The 19689-nt window shown below is 33.8% G+C and overlaps 2 protein-coding genes across 2 annotated transcripts; both read left to right on the top strand.

Annotated features, from left to right (window-relative positions):
- Positions 1–944: 944 nt before the first annotated feature.
- LOC145053559 (histone H4) lies at positions 945–1436 on the top strand. The gene has a single exon (XM_079001621.1). The coding sequence runs from the start codon at positions 1008–1010 to the stop codon at positions 1317–1319; it is 312 nt and encodes a 103-aa protein (XP_078857747.1). The 5' UTR covers positions 945–1007; the 3' UTR covers positions 1320–1436.
- A 9123-nt stretch (positions 1437–10559) lies between these two features.
- On the top strand, positions 10560–11054 carry LOC145053558 (histone H4). The gene has a single exon (XM_079001620.1). The coding sequence runs from the start codon at positions 10623–10625 to the stop codon at positions 10932–10934; it is 312 nt and encodes a 103-aa protein (XP_078857746.1). The 5' UTR covers positions 10560–10622; the 3' UTR covers positions 10935–11054.
- Positions 11055–19689: the final 8635 nt, after the last annotated feature.

Here is a 19689-nt window from a genome sequence, read left to right as displayed (position 1 = left end):
TAAACATATTTTTTTTCGTTTAAAAACCACGTTTTTATTTAAATACAATGTGTTTTTTTCTTACATTCAAAAAAAGTTATATCATGAGAATCAAACTAACCATAAACTTTTAATAAGATGTAAAAATTTGATGGGTTGCAAACTTGATATCCGAGTTTTGATCGACTACATGTCTCCAAACCTCCAAACACATTTTAAAGTTGCATATTTAATATAAAATATAATTTTTATATAACTAATACATATTTATACATAAAAATATAGTTTGAATGTAAAAAAAAATGTATTTATACAAAACTATGGTTTTTAAATAAAAAAAACATATTTATACGGTTTAAATTATTAAAAAATATTTATACGATTTCAAATAGAAAATTGTCAACACTGAACAAAATTGGAAAAAAAATGTTCATTTTGGAACAAAAAACATAGTGTCAAAGTTGAAATAAAAAATTAAACTTAGTGTCAAAATCGAAAAAAATAAAAACTTAGTGTTTTTTGTGAGAAAAAAATTTAATTTTGACATGTCAGCATATCATGTCAACATGCCACGTCATCAAACTTACACGTTATCATGTCACGTCTGCATGTAACCTAGTTAACCGGTCAAGTGGTCAGAATTGTAACAAATTAGAAAACACGGTGTCAAATTTGACACAAAAAAAAACATAATATCAAAATCAAATTTTTATGTAAAAAAAATGTTTTTTGTGTCAATTATCCTTTTATGAAGTTAATTGGTGAAAAAAATCTCTTCAATTTATCCAGGACATAATCTTTACCTAGATCAAGCAATAGTAAAACGAACCAACCAAAACGTTTTGTTGCTGATCACACGGATTACAATCGTACGGCCAACAATCCCTTGTATATTATTGGATCCAACGGCCACAAAAACATATACCCTTCCCACCTTTACTTACAAAAGCCCTACCAAATCTACGACATTTCAATCACAATCACAATCGGAATTCAATTTCATTTTTAGAGAAAAAAAAAATAAAAAAATGTCAGGAAGAGGAAAGGGAGGCAAGGGATTGGGAAAGGGAGGAGCTAAACGACATCGTAAGGTTCTCCGGGACAACATCCAAGGTATCACCAAGCCGGCGATCCGCCGTCTGGCCAGACGAGGAGGTGTCAAGCGTATCAGTGGCTTAATCTACGAGGAGACCCGTGGAGTTTTGAAGATCTTTCTTGAGAACGTCATCCGTGACGCCGTCACATACACCGAACATGCTCGCCGGAAAACTGTCACCGCCATGGATGTCGTATATGCTTTGAAGCGCCAAGGCCGTACTCTCTACGGATTTGGTGGTTAATAGAAGTTTAGGGTTTCTAGGGTTCTTGTTTGACACCAGAGTTTAATTCGAAGTGATATTACTTGTAATTGAAGTTCTTAATATAATATCAGATAGCAAGTCAATTTATGGTTTAAATTTCTTCTTTCTCGAATGATTTATCTATATCTAGCACATGGAATTTAGTTTTGTCCTGAATTTGAATACTTTTTAGGGCATTTGCATCTGGAAAATAGTGTAATTATTCTATCAGAGTATGCAATATTGCTTACAGATCAAGCAACGTATTATCATTTCTAGGGTTCTAAAAGCAGTAGGATGATACTTGGTTAATTGATTTAGATATTGAATTGTTGAGAGGTCTACATAGCTTTCACTGATCATGTATTTTCTCTTTGATGTAGTCATTGCATATAACGTATCACTCATTTTTTTTAAAACAAATCTGGACTTAGAATTTAGTAATTTGTATGTTTGACTTTTCTGGATCTGTAACCTGATCAATGAAACTCTGTGTTGCAGTTTGTGTAATCGTTCTCGAATTCGTTGATGTGTTTTTGATATGTTATTTTTGTAATCGAGTTAAATACCACAAGATTGTATATTTTGTCTTAAAAGGAAGGATCAAATCAATAATTGAACAAGGGATGCAATAATGACTCTGTTAATCCTTGTAAAAAAAAGACATGTTATTGTTAAAAGCAAAATAGCTGTTTGGGATTGTTTTTTAAACTTCAGTGTTTTTGAACAAAACTGATTATTGATTTATGGTGATGATAAAATGTGTTTTTAAAAAAATGTTAAGATCAACTTTTATGGTAACAACTTTTTATAATTGTAAAATAACTAAAAAAATACATGGAAAGAGAGGATGAAAGAAATTTTTTTATAAGGGTAAGTTATCCCTATCCCTGAAATTTTAAACCTATCCCTTTCGTTATTACTTTTCTGATGAAAAGATTTCAAATTCTTCATTAACTGTGTTTTTTAATATGTTCGACCAATAAATATAAATTGTTACAACTTCCAAGACATTGAAAATATATCATGCATGTCATCACATTCTGTCCGGTACATTGTATATTGAAAAATGCGCGTCACTTAATTCGGGCATAAACCATCAAAATAAAAACTAGTTAACAATAGAGTAAATTACACGAATAGTCCTTATGGTTTAAAGTAATTTGCGCGTTTGGTCCCTAACTTATTTTTTTAACTCGGAAGGTTCCTACTGTTTGTTTTTGTTACACGTTTGGTCCCTGTCTTACCTAAAAAGACTATTTTTCCCTTGATTTTTTGATTTATTTAAATAAACACACATTCAATCCCACCCCCTCACCTTACCTTATCTACTTCACCATTTTTTCTTATTTAAATAATAGTCTTTTTAGGTAAGATAAGGATCAAACGTGTAACAAAAATAAATAGTAGCGACTAAGCACGTAACAAAAACAAACAGTAGGGACCTTACGAGTTAAAAAAATTAGTTAGGGACCAAGCGTGTAAATTACCCCAAACCATAAGGACCATTCATGTAATTTACTCTTAACAATATACAAAATAGCCTTTTAAACAATAAACTAACACCGACGACATTCACCCGCCACTCACCAACGGCGGCAACGCTATCGCCGTTAAGATCGAAAAATAGACATAATAAGAGCAATTACGGCTACCGTCAGAATCCCGACCACCAACCAACATTCAGATCGAGCGAAAGAGAAAGAATATCGTGAATCACTGTCGGATCTGCCTGTGCACCATTTTGAATCATCCATCGGGCTTCACCGCCGCCGCACACGACCAACAGCAACGTCAGCTGTTGCTGGTTTTCCTGCCATCATTGGCGAGCAACACACACCAGTTTGAGGATAAGAAAAAAAAGGGATCGGAGGATGAGAGAAAAGAAGGAGTAGTAGCTAAGGTTTATAACATAACCAATTTCATATCCTTTATTTTACATTCCACTCTATCAATACTGATAATATTACATTTACACCTTTTAATATTATATTTATTTTAATTCATATATACATTGATATTTGAAGATTTTTAATACACAAACATAAAATAAATCACATAAATCATGATTACTATTAATATTTATGATTTATAGATACGATATCATGATTATTATTAATATTTATGTATTACTGGTAAATAAACTAAATAAAATATAAAATATGTTTTATGTATAAATTTTAAAATATAAAAGATATTTTAGTAATTAAATATAAAAAAGTATTAATCATTACATACTAATAATTATAAGTGCAATCATAAGCTGATTAATTAGAATGATGATTAAATAGTAGGGATAAACAAGAAAGGGGTATAGATAAATGAAGTCTTTTATAATTGTAAAATAACTACAAAAAAACATGCAAAGAGAAATAAAGAAAAAAAAAAGAGTTTATTACGTATAGTATTGTCATTTTCAGTTTAAAAAGCAATTATGCAATATTCAATAATTTTTTAAGCTTAATGGTTTTTTTAAATAACCAATAAATCAATAAACTGTTTATAAAAAACCAAACACCCTCTAAGTAATAACTTCTTATATGCGAAAATAGCTTAAGAGCATCTTCAATCCACTTCAATTTTCCATTTTTCATCCATTTTCTTTCCCTATTTCTCTCCAACCCTACCCTATTTATTAGGGGTGTGTATGAAGCGGTTGTGTTTGTTTATTGTTCAAAACCGAACCATAACCATTACAATTGGTTAATGTATTTCAATAGCCATTGGGTAGCGGTTGATATTGGTTTTGGATAATGATTTCAGTCGGTTAATGGTTATTAAAGTTGTAAAAATCGTTCGACGTTAGCTAGTCGGTGGACTGAGGTCAAGGGATTAATTGGCTAGGCGTAGATTAGTCGGGGGATTAATCGGGTACCATTAATTGCTAATTTGTTGAATTTTAGAAAAAAAATATGACTAATATCATATCAAAGTTTGTAAATATCACTAATATGATAACAAAATAGGATAATATGATTAATACAACACTAATCATGCCTCGAATAGTTTCCATTGGGATAAAATTTCTTCAAAATGTTAAAATTATATCGTTTTATAATGTTTTCACTCATTATGTATGCAGTGATTAATCGATAGGCGCCCTCTAATCGGCTGAGTAACGCCTAGGGATTAATCGGGACCTAGTCGGGATATTTACAATAGTACTTAACCATAATGGTTCGAGAGGACATAAAATTAAAAATACTTCTCTATAAAAATTGAAAACATAAAGTCCATTGTTATAAAAAGTGAATAATTATGTGTATATATAATTGTATTGGTAGAAGACTACTTATCATATATAATTCTAAATCATTAACCTTTAAATTTTTATTTCTTCATATAATTATATATAATATACTCTTTACGTCCCATATTTATTGTTCATTTTTGACTTTTAAAAGTATTTATTCTTCAACTTTGACCTTAAGTATTTTTATTTATGTTATAAATTTACTTGATAAAAATTATAAAAGTGAAAAGACATTTAAAACACAATTAAGTAATATATTTTGCATCAACTATTATATATAAAAAACAAAAATATTTTTAAGATTAAATTTGAAAAATAAAACTTCAAAAGTCAAAAGTGGACAATAAATATGAGATAAGAGGGCGGGGAGTATTTAATATTATACTATATTAAAAGTATATATTAATATTATTGGTTCGGTTTGGTTAATAGTGGTTCGGTTTTAGATGAAAACAATAACCGAACCATATGTATTCAAATAATCAAAATTAGAACCACACCATAGCTTTTAGTATTGGTTCGGTTAAAATGATTCAGTTATATTGGTTAATTTGGTTATGGTTCGATTTTTCGGTTAATATTCTCACCCTACTATTTATTCCTCCATTTTGAAGGAAATGAATAGTATAACATCATATTTGGTGTTATACTATTCATTTCCCCAAAATGAGGATAAACTTTGAGTTGTAAGTTTTACTCATTCTTTTTATATATTTATACATTTTTAGTTTATTTTATCTACTAATTATAATTTAAAATGTATTATTTAATACTTATAATATTGTATTATATATTAAATTATATTAGTTAATTATAAATATAAAGTTTATTTTTGTTTATCAAATTCGTATGAAAATTTAAATACATATTGAAATTTTAAAATACGGTAACATATTTTACAAAAGCTTATAATTAGATGTTATAAATATAATCTTATTTATTTAATAGTATTGTAATGAAAAAAAATATATAGATTACATATTTATTAAAAACAAATTAGTTGAAGGGTATGATTGACAATATATATAAGTTGGAAAAATTGAATATATAATAGGAATATATATACTTTTTAGGGGTAAAAATAGGGTAAAAAATGAAATAGGAACACTTTTTACCTTATTTTTACTCTATTTTTGAAGGAAAAAATATAAATGGGTTGGAGATGGTCTAAGAAGATATAAATGTTTTTGTTTCGGTAAAGAAAACAACATTGAATAGCATATTAGCATTAAATAAATTTAATGAATTCAAAAAAACACTATTAACATATAGAGTAACAAATTGCTATTGATTATATATATATATATATATATATATATATATATATATATATATATATATATATATATATATATATATATATATTAGAGTTCGATACCGAGCCACCAACCTCTCCCACTCTCTAAAAAACAATATAAAAGTTAGAATAAACTGCAAACTTCATTATTTTTAGCCTCTGGTAGTAAATCTTCCTGTTCTATGTAACACCAAGAATTTAAAAATAATTTTTCGCATTTAATAAAGACAAACTTCATTTAATATTCATATAAACATCATTGTTTGTAATTCATTTCATAACATATATAAAAACCCCAAGATCACATAATATAAAAATCCCGCGTGTGTGCACTGATCAGGCCGGCGCCTTCCCGCGATCCTCACTAGTACCTGAAACAAATAACACCAACACTGTAAGCATAAAGCTTAGTGAGTTCCCCAAAATACCATATAACACATATTAGCCACTTGAGGCTATAACTCTGTGGGTCCGTACACCCATACTCTGTGAACCCTCAGGTTCTAACTCTGTAAACAAGCATAACATAAATCACATAGAAGAATGCAGTGCAACACATAACATACATAGCATACAAATACTCTATCATATAACTCTGGTTACCTACTCAAGGTAAAGTATAGTGAGAAGACTCACCTCGCGTGTCTCGATATCTCACAACCTGGGAATCCCTCGTGCCCGATTCTCCGAGCTCTAATCCTCCTATAACATCATAATGTCCCTAGTTAACACTTTATATCTCTAATGTTGACTATCCCTAAGAAGTCAACACAGGTCCACTCTGGTCAACGGTCAACGGTCAACTTTGACCGGACTCGGCGAGTGCTAGGGCGACTCGGCGAGTCTACACGTTCTCACCAATTCTCTAAGATTCCCTTTCTACACGTCGAGTATCCCCCCTGACTCGACGAGTTCCTCCTAGAAGAATCGCGGGGCCACCCCGACTCAACTCGCCGAGTCTGAAGAATAACTCGGCGAGTCCCAGATCGACTCAGACCACCTGTTAACCCTCTCTAACTCGCCCTGACTCACCGATCCAACTCATAACCCGGACAGGACCACTCTGAGGCAATCTTCAAGCTACTCGCCGAGTCTGTTCATCGGACTCGGCGAGTCCATGCCATGCAACCGCTCAAACTGCTTTCTAAGGTCAGATCTGCTCCGACAATTCACAGGTCTGGCCTTCCTAAACTGGTTCATCACGTAAAACCCTCATTTCGGTGCTCATAATACACCCCATGACTCATAATTTACGTTTTGACCTAAGGCATAAGGATTCTAATCCAAAACCTCCATTGATTCCCAAAATGCTCAGGCATGGGACATTCTGGACTTCCAAGGGTCCCAATATAGGGTTCCAATCGCTTGGGGGACTAAGGAAACACTCAATCTAGCCACAAAAGGGTTCAATAAAACCTAAATCCATATACACATCAACATAGAAGAATGCAACTTGAAAATATTACCTGAATAACGTTGCTCTGTGTCCCCAATCCTCAGAATGTGGCTTCTCTTGTTGTTCCCTTAACCAAGTCTCCTCCTTCTTGCAAAATAACACTTCCAAGATCAATGATGGTCTTCTACCTTGCTCCAGATGCTCACAATCGAATTAGGGTTTCTCTCAAAGGACTAGGATGAACAATGACGGCCATAAGGCCCCTTATATATGTCCCAAACCTGGACGGTTAGGGTTTCGCTAAACAGCGCGGACTCGCCAAGTCCATATCCGGACTCGCCGAGTCCAGTCGCGAACCCGCGACCAGATCCGCGATCCTACTCGGCGAGTCTGAGCTCCAACTCGCCGAGTCCCCTCTTAAAACACCCAAAAATCATAAATATAACGATACGTGGAATTCCGGGCTGTTACATTCTAATAAATGAATGATTTTTAATCTTCATTTGACATTTGTCACTCTAATACAACTCTTCATTAATATCATGTCACGTGTCAAAGAGATATATTAGGCAACACTTTAAAATTCAAATTTACTTTTTCTAATTATATGTTAAATTTGAAGTTATAATAATCTTAAAAATTTTGTATATCTCGTAATTAATGATTTATTTAAAGTAATTGATAAATAATTTATAAATTTTTACTATGAAAATTTAATTTATTTTGTAACCGTGGTTCCCACGGGTTATAAACTAGTTTGGTAAATAAATTTAACATTGTTAGATTTGATTTGATAAGTATTCTAATATGACAACTTTCCTATACTATACATATTTTATTGAATTTATTTTTATTATTATTATTATTATTATTATTATTATTATTATTATTATTATCGTTTTTGTATGTACATCCTTCTTTAGTTATCGAGAGAAGTTGATTTTAGTGAAAATATTAAGGTAATTAAATTTTCGGTTTTTTAAATCTGAGTATTTTTTTTTTACACATCCACGTAATAAATTTTTTAAAAGTATTTACATATGACCATTATGGCCGGCTATAGAATGTTACATATGATTATAATGGTCATATACGAGCACTTACAAAAGGTTTGTTACCTAGATGTGTATAAAAAATAGTTACATAGATATAAACAAACCGAAAAATTAATAACCCTGATAAGTAATTTCATTTCTTTTTTATTTTACCTACTAATTTTGATTTGGTATAAAATTTAACCTAAATGGTACTCCATCCGTATCAATATTATTGTACACAGACAAAAAATACACAGATTAAGAAAACCATTAATTACTACTAACTTTATATAATAAAATGACAGTTTTGTCGTTACTTTGCATTTAATGCTTAGTTGGTTAAGTACTAATGAGGGAGGTATTTTGGTAAAAATGTAATTTATTTTTAGAAGTGGACTATTATTTTGGGACAAATCAAAAAAGAAAGATGAACTATAATTTTGGGACGGAGGGAATATTTTTTTTTAAACCGCACCATTTCGGTAATATCTTTTTAAAATACATTACTTTGGTAAACAAAAAAATCTAGAACTAACAAGAAAAAAAAACACATCGCAATACCATAAGCTATCTTCATGTACCAAATATGGGGCTTTATGCCTCACTAATCACATCTAAACAAACTGAACTATAAAACACTTACTAAAAATTCAAAATATGTAATATTCTTAAATCCATATATAAGTTGAACCAAAACAAGTTTATAGATTCTTCAAAATAACGATTTCAAGCAAACACTCATATTTCATGCAGTTTTGGATGGTAAATTTGGTTAACAAAGCCGATGTAAGGGTCCGTGTAGCTGGATGGAACTGCTTCACTCATGATTTGAAGGACACCGAAGTGACTAACAACTTGGCTCTACCATTTAGTTCGTAGGGGCATTTTTGTCTGCAAAAAAGTCTCATCAATTTAGAATCCAAACCAAGATCTTTAAGATTTTGAATAAAAAAAGGGACCGTCTGTGTGGTCGTTTGTCGACGGATAAGTAGTGTAACGACATATATTGCATAAAGACGTCGATAAATGACTGTTGGTGGTGCAATGGCGGAAAATGGGTGGCGGTGCGTTGCTGGTGTGATAGTGGTATGAGACAAAGGGGGAGTGAGAATTAATTCGTGATGAGGGCTTTTCTGGTTTATGGTGTGTGATGTATGGTGGTGATGGTGTCTGACATTGGCAACAATATAAGGGTAGTGTTTCTCGTCTCAACATAAGGTAGAAGCACGACGACATAGGGGGTTGCGGACACCGATGGTGGTAACCGCGACGTCTGGAGGGTGGTAGTAACAGAGGCGTCAAGAGGGTTGTGGTAACAGATGGATACTAGAGATTGAAGAAAGTTGTGTGATATAAGTGATGTTGCTGGAACGATGGTATGTTTTTAGCGACAACGACTGATTTAGGGTTTTGGTGAATAATTGTGAGTATGGGAAAAATAGAGAAATGAAATAGTGTTTAATTCCCATATTAATTATCAAAACGGATGTGTTAGTAGGTGTGTCGGATAATTACTTGTACATGAGGCAATAAGTGTTGTACCTCTTAAATTTAAAGAAATATATAAAATGTTTAATAAGATAGTGGGCATTCCTATTACTACATGAGTGATATAGAGCTACCGAAATAATGTTATTTACCAAACGATTTCCTTCGTTAGAAGCACCTAATATTTTTGTTTGGTTGGTTTGACAATAGAAAGATTACAAAATCCGATTCTAAATATTCACATGTAATTTTTGTCCATTTGAACTCCTTGCTATATTTTTAATTTATGTTTGTTAATTTTTTTTATATATTCTAATTTTAGTTTTAAATTTATATATTACACCCGGATAGTTCGAAAAAGTGTTTTAAACATTTTACGTGAAATAATAAAATACTACATAACATAATAAATCAATTAAGCTTACGTTTACATATTAAATAAAAAAACACCATTATATGTCTACACAAACTAATTATTTCCTCGTTAAATCCAATAAATAAAATGATACAACACCTTAATCGATTATTCAATTTAAATACACTTTAAAAAAATATTAATTACTCTTACCCACTTATTTAGCACGTTGCACAATGGATGACCCGAGTTACCCTCACCTAGATCCAGCACATGTCAAACGAACCAATCAACAGCTCTAATAGCTCATCACACGGATTGCAATCGTACGGCTCATATGGCCCTTATTTCATCTCATCCAACGGATGTATACAAACATACGATCATATTCCACCTTTAAGTAGAAACCCTCACGCCGGTTTCAAACACAAGCGAAAATCGAACTCATTTCTAGAGAGAGAAAGCGAGAGAAAAAAAATGTCAGGGAGAGGAAAAGGAGGCAAGGGATTGGGAAAGGGAGGAGCCAAACGACATCGTAAGGTTCTCCGGGACAACATCCAAGGTATCACCAAGCCGGCGATCCGCCGTCTGGCCAGACGAGGAGGTGTTAAGCGTATCAGTGGGTTAATCTACGAGGAGACCCGTGGAGTTTTGAAGATCTTTCTTGAGAACGTCATCCGTGACGCCGTCACATATACCGAGCATGCTCGCCGGAAAACTGTTACTGCCATGGATGTCGTTTATGCTTTGAAGCGCCAAGGTCGTACTCTCTACGGATTTGGTGGTTGATAGAAATTTGCTATCTTTTCGTTTCTGGGTGTAGGCTTTTTATTAGTTAGATTATGTAATCTGAATTGATATGATGTGTAATTGATGCCTCTTAATACAAATTCAGTTACTTTTTATCAATTTCTTGTCGAATTCTTCATCTCGAATGATTCTCTTAATACAAATTCATCGGATATCACCGTGTATCGGATGTGTAATTGATGCTCACGAATCAATTAGTTTTTAATTTCTTGTGGAATTCTTCTTCTTGAGTGATTCTATGTTTATGCAATAGATGAGATTCAGTCAATTATTGGACTCAAGTTTGTCTACTTATGTTTATTCAAACTCCATTATTTTTTTTTGTCTAATTTGATGCTTTCGAGTTTGGATTATTGTTACTGTATACGCATATTGGTTTACGGGAGTTTGGGATTGATTTTTTTATTTTGTGTAAAAAAACTTTTTTGAGGGGGTAAAAGTCAAACGATCACCTTCAAAAAAGTGAAAAATACCTGTTTGTTTAATATTTTTTGATTTTTGAAGTTAATTTATGTTTTAAAAAGGTTTGTTTAATATTTCTTGATTATTAAAGTTAGTTTATATTTTTAAAAGGTAAAAGTTGTATTTTAAAAAAATAACCATCTATTCTTATGTAAAAAATAATTTCAAATCTTTTATAATTTTTTAACTTTTTGAAAAAATCAAAAGTTAATAGTTCACTTAAATAAAATGTCCTACTATGCACACGGTGTTGTTATTCACATTTAATTTATACAATGTCAAAACCATTTTACAAAAGCAAAACCATTTATCTTTTTATGCTTACAAACATATAAAATAAAACATTTTTTTATTTTATAAATTATTTATATTCAATTTTTAAAATCATTTTTGTATTGATGATATAATGTAACACTTGGAATCCTGGTATGTTCATTATTGCCCCTTGTGTATTGATTAATTGCATTTTGGTCTTTGTGTTGTACGCGGGGCGTACCACATGATACGCTTGGCATACAAACTGCAAAGCATGTACGCGGGGCGTACCACATTGTACGCTTAGCGTACTCATGCGAGGCTTGGACGGGGTTCCGGACACGTACACGAGGCGTACATCCATGCACGCGGGGCGAATGTGTGCTTTAATGAAAACCCTAATTTTGGGGTTGGACACTATATAATCATCTTTATGGCTCATGAAACCCTTATTTCTCAACTTCCTCTGACCTTTTAGCCTCATATTCAAAGCCCTAAGCATCTCCTTTGTGTTTTGAGCTCATTGTGTCCATTTTGGTGTGTTTTGGTCCATATTCAAAAAGTAGAGGCTTGGTGCAAGGTGGTGGATCAAGGAAGAGCTTGTGGATCTTGATTATTTGCTTAATTTCCAACTTGTTTAAGGTATAAAGCTACGAACTTGTTCATTTATGGCTTAGATCTATTATATGAGTTTTGGTCCCTTTTTGGCCCCAAGAATGAGATATAGTTGTTAATACCACTGCAGGAGCTATGAGTTGCCACTCTTGGTGTTTCTGAGGTTTAAGGTCTATAAAGTTGGCACCTTTAGGGTTTAGAATCCCCATGCATGAGTTTATGTCCATTTGGTGAAAGTATTATGCTATATCTTGAAGTTGGGCCTTTATGGGGCATGCAAAGTCACCAAGTTAGTGACTTTATGGTTCTAGATGTTTATTAGGGCTGAGATCTGTGATTTAGACTTTTGGACTTAAGCATTAAGAGCTTAAAGAGAAATTTGGTTTAATGGGTATGTACGATGGGCGTACAAGTTTGTACGCACAACGTACAAGTCTTTTTGCATGTACGCTTGGCGTACAGCTGAGTACGCCCCATGTACTCAGCGAGGTGAAATTTTGCATGTTGGGCTTTGAGTTTGGGCTTTCTTTTTGGCTTGGTTGTTTGAGTTCTTATTGGGCCATCCGAGTGTAAGTGTTTTGGACTAGGAAAAATGGCTGGGTTTTAGGTTAAGGCTCATGTAAGGCGTTTGGGCCTAATTTGGAAAATTAGGCCATAATTGGGCCTTGGTTGATTAATTGGCTTTTGGGCCTTAGTCTTGGACCAAGCAAAGTTAGGGGTAAAATGGTACTTTTACCCCGAGTATGGATTATTGGATATGGTTTGGAACCTAAATGTTAATTGGGTGTTATTTTGGTATTGATAGCTCGGGGATTTGTCGGACCAGCAACCAGGATTTTTTAGTGAGATTCGGCAGTCGAGGTGAGTTTCCTCACTGAGTTTAGCGGGTCTAAGGCACCAATGCCGACCCTTATTGTTTATGTTAGGATGCTAGAAGTCTGCATGACCCTTGCATGTGTTATGTGCTGCTATGTATACCGGGCGAGGCTCGATGTCGGGTGAGGCTCGATAACTGAAACGTATGCTATTGTTTATGATCATTGTATGTGTGAGCATGATTATATATATATATATATATATATATATATATATATATTGTATGTGATGGGTTTTGAGCACTCTAACAACCTTATGGTGCACATGCAACCCTAAATGCTTTGGATCTATGTTTTCTCTAATTATACATGCAATTTGATTTTCCAAAGCATTGTCCTAACCAACATACAAAGCATGGGTACTTGAATAACAAAAACTAGTTAGATGACTTACCTCTTCTTGTAGCTTGTTAACTTGGACCTTTAAGAGCCTAGCGCCCCAAATGTGATGCCTCAAATGCTTCACAAAACACCACCAACAATGGAAGACTTGAGAGAGAGAGAGACTTGCACAAAAATCGGCTCTTACGATCTCCTAGAACCACTAGTGTCGATTTTAGGAGCTAAGGGGCTTCTTTTATAGTGTGGCAAAGTCTAGGGTTACATCCATGTAAACCCTAACGGACATGACCTTTCATATTACTTAGGCTCCATGGGTTAAACCTCCATGGACTATCCATGTACTTATAACCCATCCTAAATAACCATTGGTCCACACTATAAGAATAATTGATTTACCAAATCAATCCCCGTACATTTAATTAGTCTATTTTGATCACCAAATTAATTCCAAATGAATTATTGATCAATACTAATTAAATAATATGATTTCATATTAATATATTAGAACTTATAATATATTAATAAATCATAAATATCCTCTTCTCAAAAATGCATTCTGTCAAATTGTTCAGGTGAAATGCAACCCAAATGGACCATGCTACTCTCGGGTCAAGTACATACCAATTATAGTTATGGGGTTAGACACTAAATCCAACAGTCTCCCACTTGGATAAGTCTAATAACTATAGCTGCAAGTACGAGTTCAGGAACCGACTAGAAATCGTAGCTCTTAAAAGCCTCTGTCAAATTCTGTCATGTCATTTAGACAAGGCATCATATAATCCTATGTTTTTCAAGATATCAGTTGGACAAATACATGGAACAATGTCATACTAATTGTCCGACTGTTTGTTTCCCGATTTCCGATTTGTTTGACATAAAACTTAATCGAACACATCAATTGAGTTCTGACCGGGCCCGTAACATAAGTCAAAACAAAATCATCGAGGGGCCCAAGATATCGCTTTTAATCCTCCAAGGACTAAAAGGAACAAATAAACTTCGACATTATATGCTTGTACTAACTACTTGTTAAATCATACACAATAGTGTGTTTTATAACATCAAGTTACTAATGCGGTTTCGCACTATCAATGTACAACCAACTCATAGTCAATAACTCATATATCTTGGTTTGAAGACTTATATGATATTATCGTGTCACGATCACTCGAGATAAATTCCATGAAGTGATTCAAGTGAGCGTGGGTTTAATCCAATACTCAGACCTTATGAGCACTCATGAATGTTGTAGCAAACTTTGCTATGTCTAATACACTTCAGACAATCTACAAGCCAAATTCATGACAGTCTCGCCTCAATACCTACTTCCAAAGTATGATCGGCTGTGGACAGTTTGAATAATATATTTATTTTGGAAGTCATAACATGCAAAATGAAACAATAGTAAATGATTTACACAAAATAGTAACATTACTTATAAATAAAAAACACCTTTTATTCAATCATCAAATGTCAATTACATTTCAACTATTACAACTTTCTAAAATTCTATACAGTCATTAAAACTAAAATCGTCCTTCAGCCCGATGTACCTCGCATCCTGTAAGTGCTTAACCCTACTCAGTCCCTTCATGAGGGGATCTGTTGGGTTTTCCTCTGAGGATCCCCTCTTTGCTACAGGGAGCCCTTCTTCTATTCGATGTCTTATGAAGTGATATTTTTTGTCGATGTGCCTGGGTCTGCCATGATCCCTTGGTTCCTTAGCTAAAGGAATCGCACTATCGCTGTCATAGAAAATCTCAATAGGCTCCTTTATAGCTGGTACAACTCCAAGGTCTCCGATGAAGTTCTTTAGCCATATTGCATCCTTCGCCGCCTCGCTTGCTGCTATGTACTCTGATTCGCAAGTTGAATCAGCTACAGTGTCCTGCTTGGAACTTTTCCCATTTATTGCTCCTCCATTCAGGGTAAATACCCAGCCTGACTGAGAGCGGAAATTATGTCTGATGGTCTGAAAGCTGGCGTCACTATACCACATTACTCTCATGTCATCACTCCCACCGAGGGGATCAATACTTAGTCCTCCGCAGGTACTTGAGAATGTTCTTTACCGCAGTCCAGTGAGCCTTACCAGGATTTCCTTGATATCTGCTGACCATGCTCAAAGCAAATGCCACATCAAGGCGAGTACAAGTCATAGCATACATGATCGAACCAACTGCGGAAGCATATGGTACTCGAATAATCTCAACTATTTCAGCCTCTGTACTCGGACTCTGAGTTTTACTCAGTTTGGTATTGCCTTGGATGGGTAAGTCACTTTTCTTGGAATCCATCATGTTAAAACTTTTCAACACCTTATCCAAGTAGGAACTCTGACTAAGTCCAATTAGTCTTTTACTCCTGTCTCTCAATATCCTTATCCCTAGAATACAAGCAACTTCTCTGAGGTCCTTCATAGCAAAACACTTCCCAAGCCAGGACTTTGTAGGGTTTTAAGCATTCTATGTTTGACTACAAGGTATGTTCCCTATGGTGTTATTCACTCTACCTAGCCAACTCGTCGAGTGCAAGAACCGACTCGCCGAGTTGGTTGCAGATACGCTTGGACTCGTTGAGTCCCCCCATGGAATCGGCGAGTCTCCTGTGCAGACAACAAGAATTTCGACTTTTTCTGCTATTTTGCAACAAGTATCAAACAAACAAGCCTAGGCTCTGATACCACAGTAGGGTTTTGAGCAATCTAACACTCCTAAGGTGTTCATGCAACCCTAGAAACCTTGGATTTATGTGTGACTAAGATATATGCAAAAATTGATTTCCAAGGTTCATAATCCCATCTATCATACATGGGGAACTTTTCAATATAAAAGTTAGGTAGAGAACATACCTTGTAGTAGTTTGGATTCCTTGGAAAACCTTGAGAGCCTAGCACCCCAAGTGTGATGCCTCAAATGTCTCACACAACACCAAATACACTTGGAATAAACTTTGAGAGAAATGTCACACTACTAGAAATCGGCTAGCCCTCTTCAGTCTTGCTTTTCGTGCCGATTTTGGTGAACATAAGGGTCCTTATATAGCGTGTTACAATTTGGATTACACCATGTAAACCCTAATTGACATGACCTTTCATTTCCATGACCCATGGGTTATATAACCACCATGGAGCATCTTATGAGTTTTAGCCCAACTTGATAATCCATGGAGCATTAGCCCACTATACAAGTATAAATAATTTACACAACCAACCCATATATTTAATTAGTCACCTCTTGATCACTTAATTAATTCTAAATTAATTCTTGATCAATACTAATTAAATAATATTATTAATATATTAGAACTTATAATATATTAATAAACCATGAGTGTTATTTCTCTCATTTTAGCCTATCCAAAGGCATGATGCCATGCAACCCAAATGGACCATGCCAAACCGGGTCAAGTACATACCAAAAATAGTTATGGACTTAGACACTATATCTAACAGTCTCCCACTTGGATAAGTCTAATAACTATAACTGCAAGTATGACTTCAGGAACCGATCAACAATCGTAGCTCTTTCAAGGTCTCTTGGAACTGAGATGATGATGATACGCCATTTAAGATAAGTGATCATATAATCCTGTGTTCTAGAAGAGGAATCAAAGATTGAAGAAATGGTTAAATCAAGAAGTCAATCATACTTCGTTCCAAAACAAGTCTTAGCGTTAAGATTGTGACATTGAGTGGAAAAGTATTAAGAAGGTTTATAACATTCATCAAATGTGGAAAGTTCTGATGTCTTAGATAAGACAAAGACCAACTAGGACCAATTTATGAAGAGTTTTGATAAAAGCTACACTAACTCTTGAATATTTGTTTGTCAAGAAATGTTTTGACAAGAGAATCTTATATGTCAAGGAGTCAGTGGGAGTCTTAATGGTCTTGAAAGGTTTCAAGAACAAATCAAATAAACCTTATCGATCATCACTAGCACACGAGTTGAGGTTTACAACCTATCGTGTTGACATTATTTTGTTTCTGTGCCAATCCAATCGAGTTAATTATGCATGTGAGTCCTATGAGTTCTCATTTGAATGCATAAAAGGCAAGGACCTTGATCAATGGAAAGTACATTGATAAGAAAACGTGAGCTGCTTAACTACTTGGAAGACATGGTGGGCAGCTGTGCTACCATAAGACAAGAAATCGAGATTAAGAAAGTTCGATCCATATGAGTTTGAATTTGTCGTAAACTTTGGTTTTGACAAATTCACATGAATAGGAACAAATACACCGTTTAAATCTAAGTGTCATAAGATTTCCTCCTTCATGAAAATGATTATGAGGAAATGCTTTCACTAAGAAAGATTTTAAGAAGATAGTGATTGTAAAATTGCATTCTCAAATTCGATTATGCTTACGGTATCCCTTTCCATAATTTGAATTGTGAGGTTTGGCAGTTAGTCTTAATTGTTTAGACACACATATGAACTATCTAAGGCAAAGGTGTATAAGTTCAAAATTCCTTGATAAAAGGTTATCAAAGCATTAAGTATTAGAAACATGGACTTATGAAATTCAATAGGTATTGTTTTTCTGAAAGTTAAGATGTTTATGAATACATGTCGAAGCTAGTGGGAGCATAAGTGTTAAGTTTATAATAATCATCATGATAGTGGGAGCATAAATGTTATGATTGTATGATTATTATTGCAAGTATTGCAAGTTAGCAATATTAATTATAGAAAACAAGAGTTATACCTTGCAAAGTCGTAAGGGTTGTAAAGTTGTTTTGCTATAATTAAGGGAGAGAATATTATGCTTCATTTCAAATCTAAAGGATTACGTTGAGAAATGTTAATAAATTTAGTCAAGGGTACATAGTGTGTTCTTAAAATTTCGATTATGATTACAGCATTCCTCTTCACAATTCGAATTTTGAGAACATAGCAAATAAAACATTATGCGTCGTGTCCCATACGCTTCGGGTATAGGATCGATTGCAAATGCTTTAATGTTTGACCATTCTAAAATTTTCCAAATGTCGAGCGCATTTAGAGGGAAAAGGGACTAGAATTGGTTTTGACTAAAATAATTAAACAACTATCAAAGGACAATCCAAAGTTTGACGAGGATTAGTCCCTTTTGAGTAGTTGGAAGCATGGTATTGGATGGACCATATCGACATAGAAAAGATTCTATGAGTTGTCATATGGAAATTATGGAAATGTTTCCATATTGGATGGACCATATCGACATCATTACGAATAGATAAGATTCTATTAAGAATGAGTTGTCATATGGAAAATATGGAAGCGTGTCCATATTGGGAATTGAATATTGAAAAAAATCTATGTCTAAGATTAGGAACTTTTATGCAAAGGATGTTCAAAGGAATGTACTTTGAGTGAGAGACATCATATCTAAGGAATTGTCTTGTAACAATCTCCAATAGAGAACTTTGTAATATCATTGGCAATAGTCTTTGTGACTTTGGTGCAATGACATTACGAAAGGATCATTGCATAGAATGTTAGAATCTAGCATATTTTATAAGTAATAAGAATTTGATATTCTCACACTTATGAAAAAGGATTTGGAGTTGTGAAATGAGAATGTTTGGAAATGTGTTCAATTTGATCTACTTCATAAAAGTAAGAACCATAGGTAAACATTGTGTACATGCTAAGAGCATGGGACAAGTGTAATAATTCAAGTAAGAAGTTGATTACCCGAAACGACAAATAATGAGTAATCGATATGGTGATAAATAAAAGGAGTTTTATTTATACTCAAAGGTTTGAGGCCATATGGGATTAGTATTATTCTTGTGTTTCACATTTGCATGTTTTGACTTCCAGAATAATTGAATTTATTAAGAATAATCGAATTATTCGAACGGGCCACAGTCGTTCATATGTTGGAAGTAGATATGAATGAAGGCTGTCGTGAATTGGTGTGTGGATTGTCTAAAAGAGTATTAGACATAAACAAATGTTTTCTGCAATGTTCATGAGTGCTTATGAATATGATTTGCGCATTGGATTAAAACCACGCTCACTTGGATCACTCCATGAATTGTATCACGAGTGATTGGTGAGACGAAAACATCTTATATTCTTGAAACCGAGATGTGTGAGTTATATCTTGAAAATCGGTTGCACATTGATAATATGTAAACGCACTAGTAACTTGGTGTTATAAAACATATTGTTGTGTGTGGTTCGGTGAG

The sequence above is a fragment of the Lactuca serriola genome, chromosome 5 (assembly GCF_051521515.1).
Source record: "Lactuca serriola cultivar US96UC23 chromosome 5, Lser_US96UC23_V15, whole genome shotgun sequence".
Lineage (NCBI taxonomy): Eukaryota > Viridiplantae > Streptophyta > Magnoliopsida > Asterales > Asteraceae > Lactuca > Lactuca serriola.
This window is presented reverse-complemented; position numbering and strand designations above follow the sequence as displayed.

Bases quoted from the DNA above. Each gene is read 5' to 3' on its own strand.
- LOC145053559 (XM_079001621.1), top strand. From the start codon at position 1,008: ATGTCAGGAAGAGGAAAGGGAGGCAAGGGATTGGGAAAGGGAGGAGCT.
- LOC145053558 (XM_079001620.1), top strand. From the start codon at position 10,623: ATGTCAGGGAGAGGAAAAGGAGGCAAGGGATTGGGAAAGGGAGGAGCC.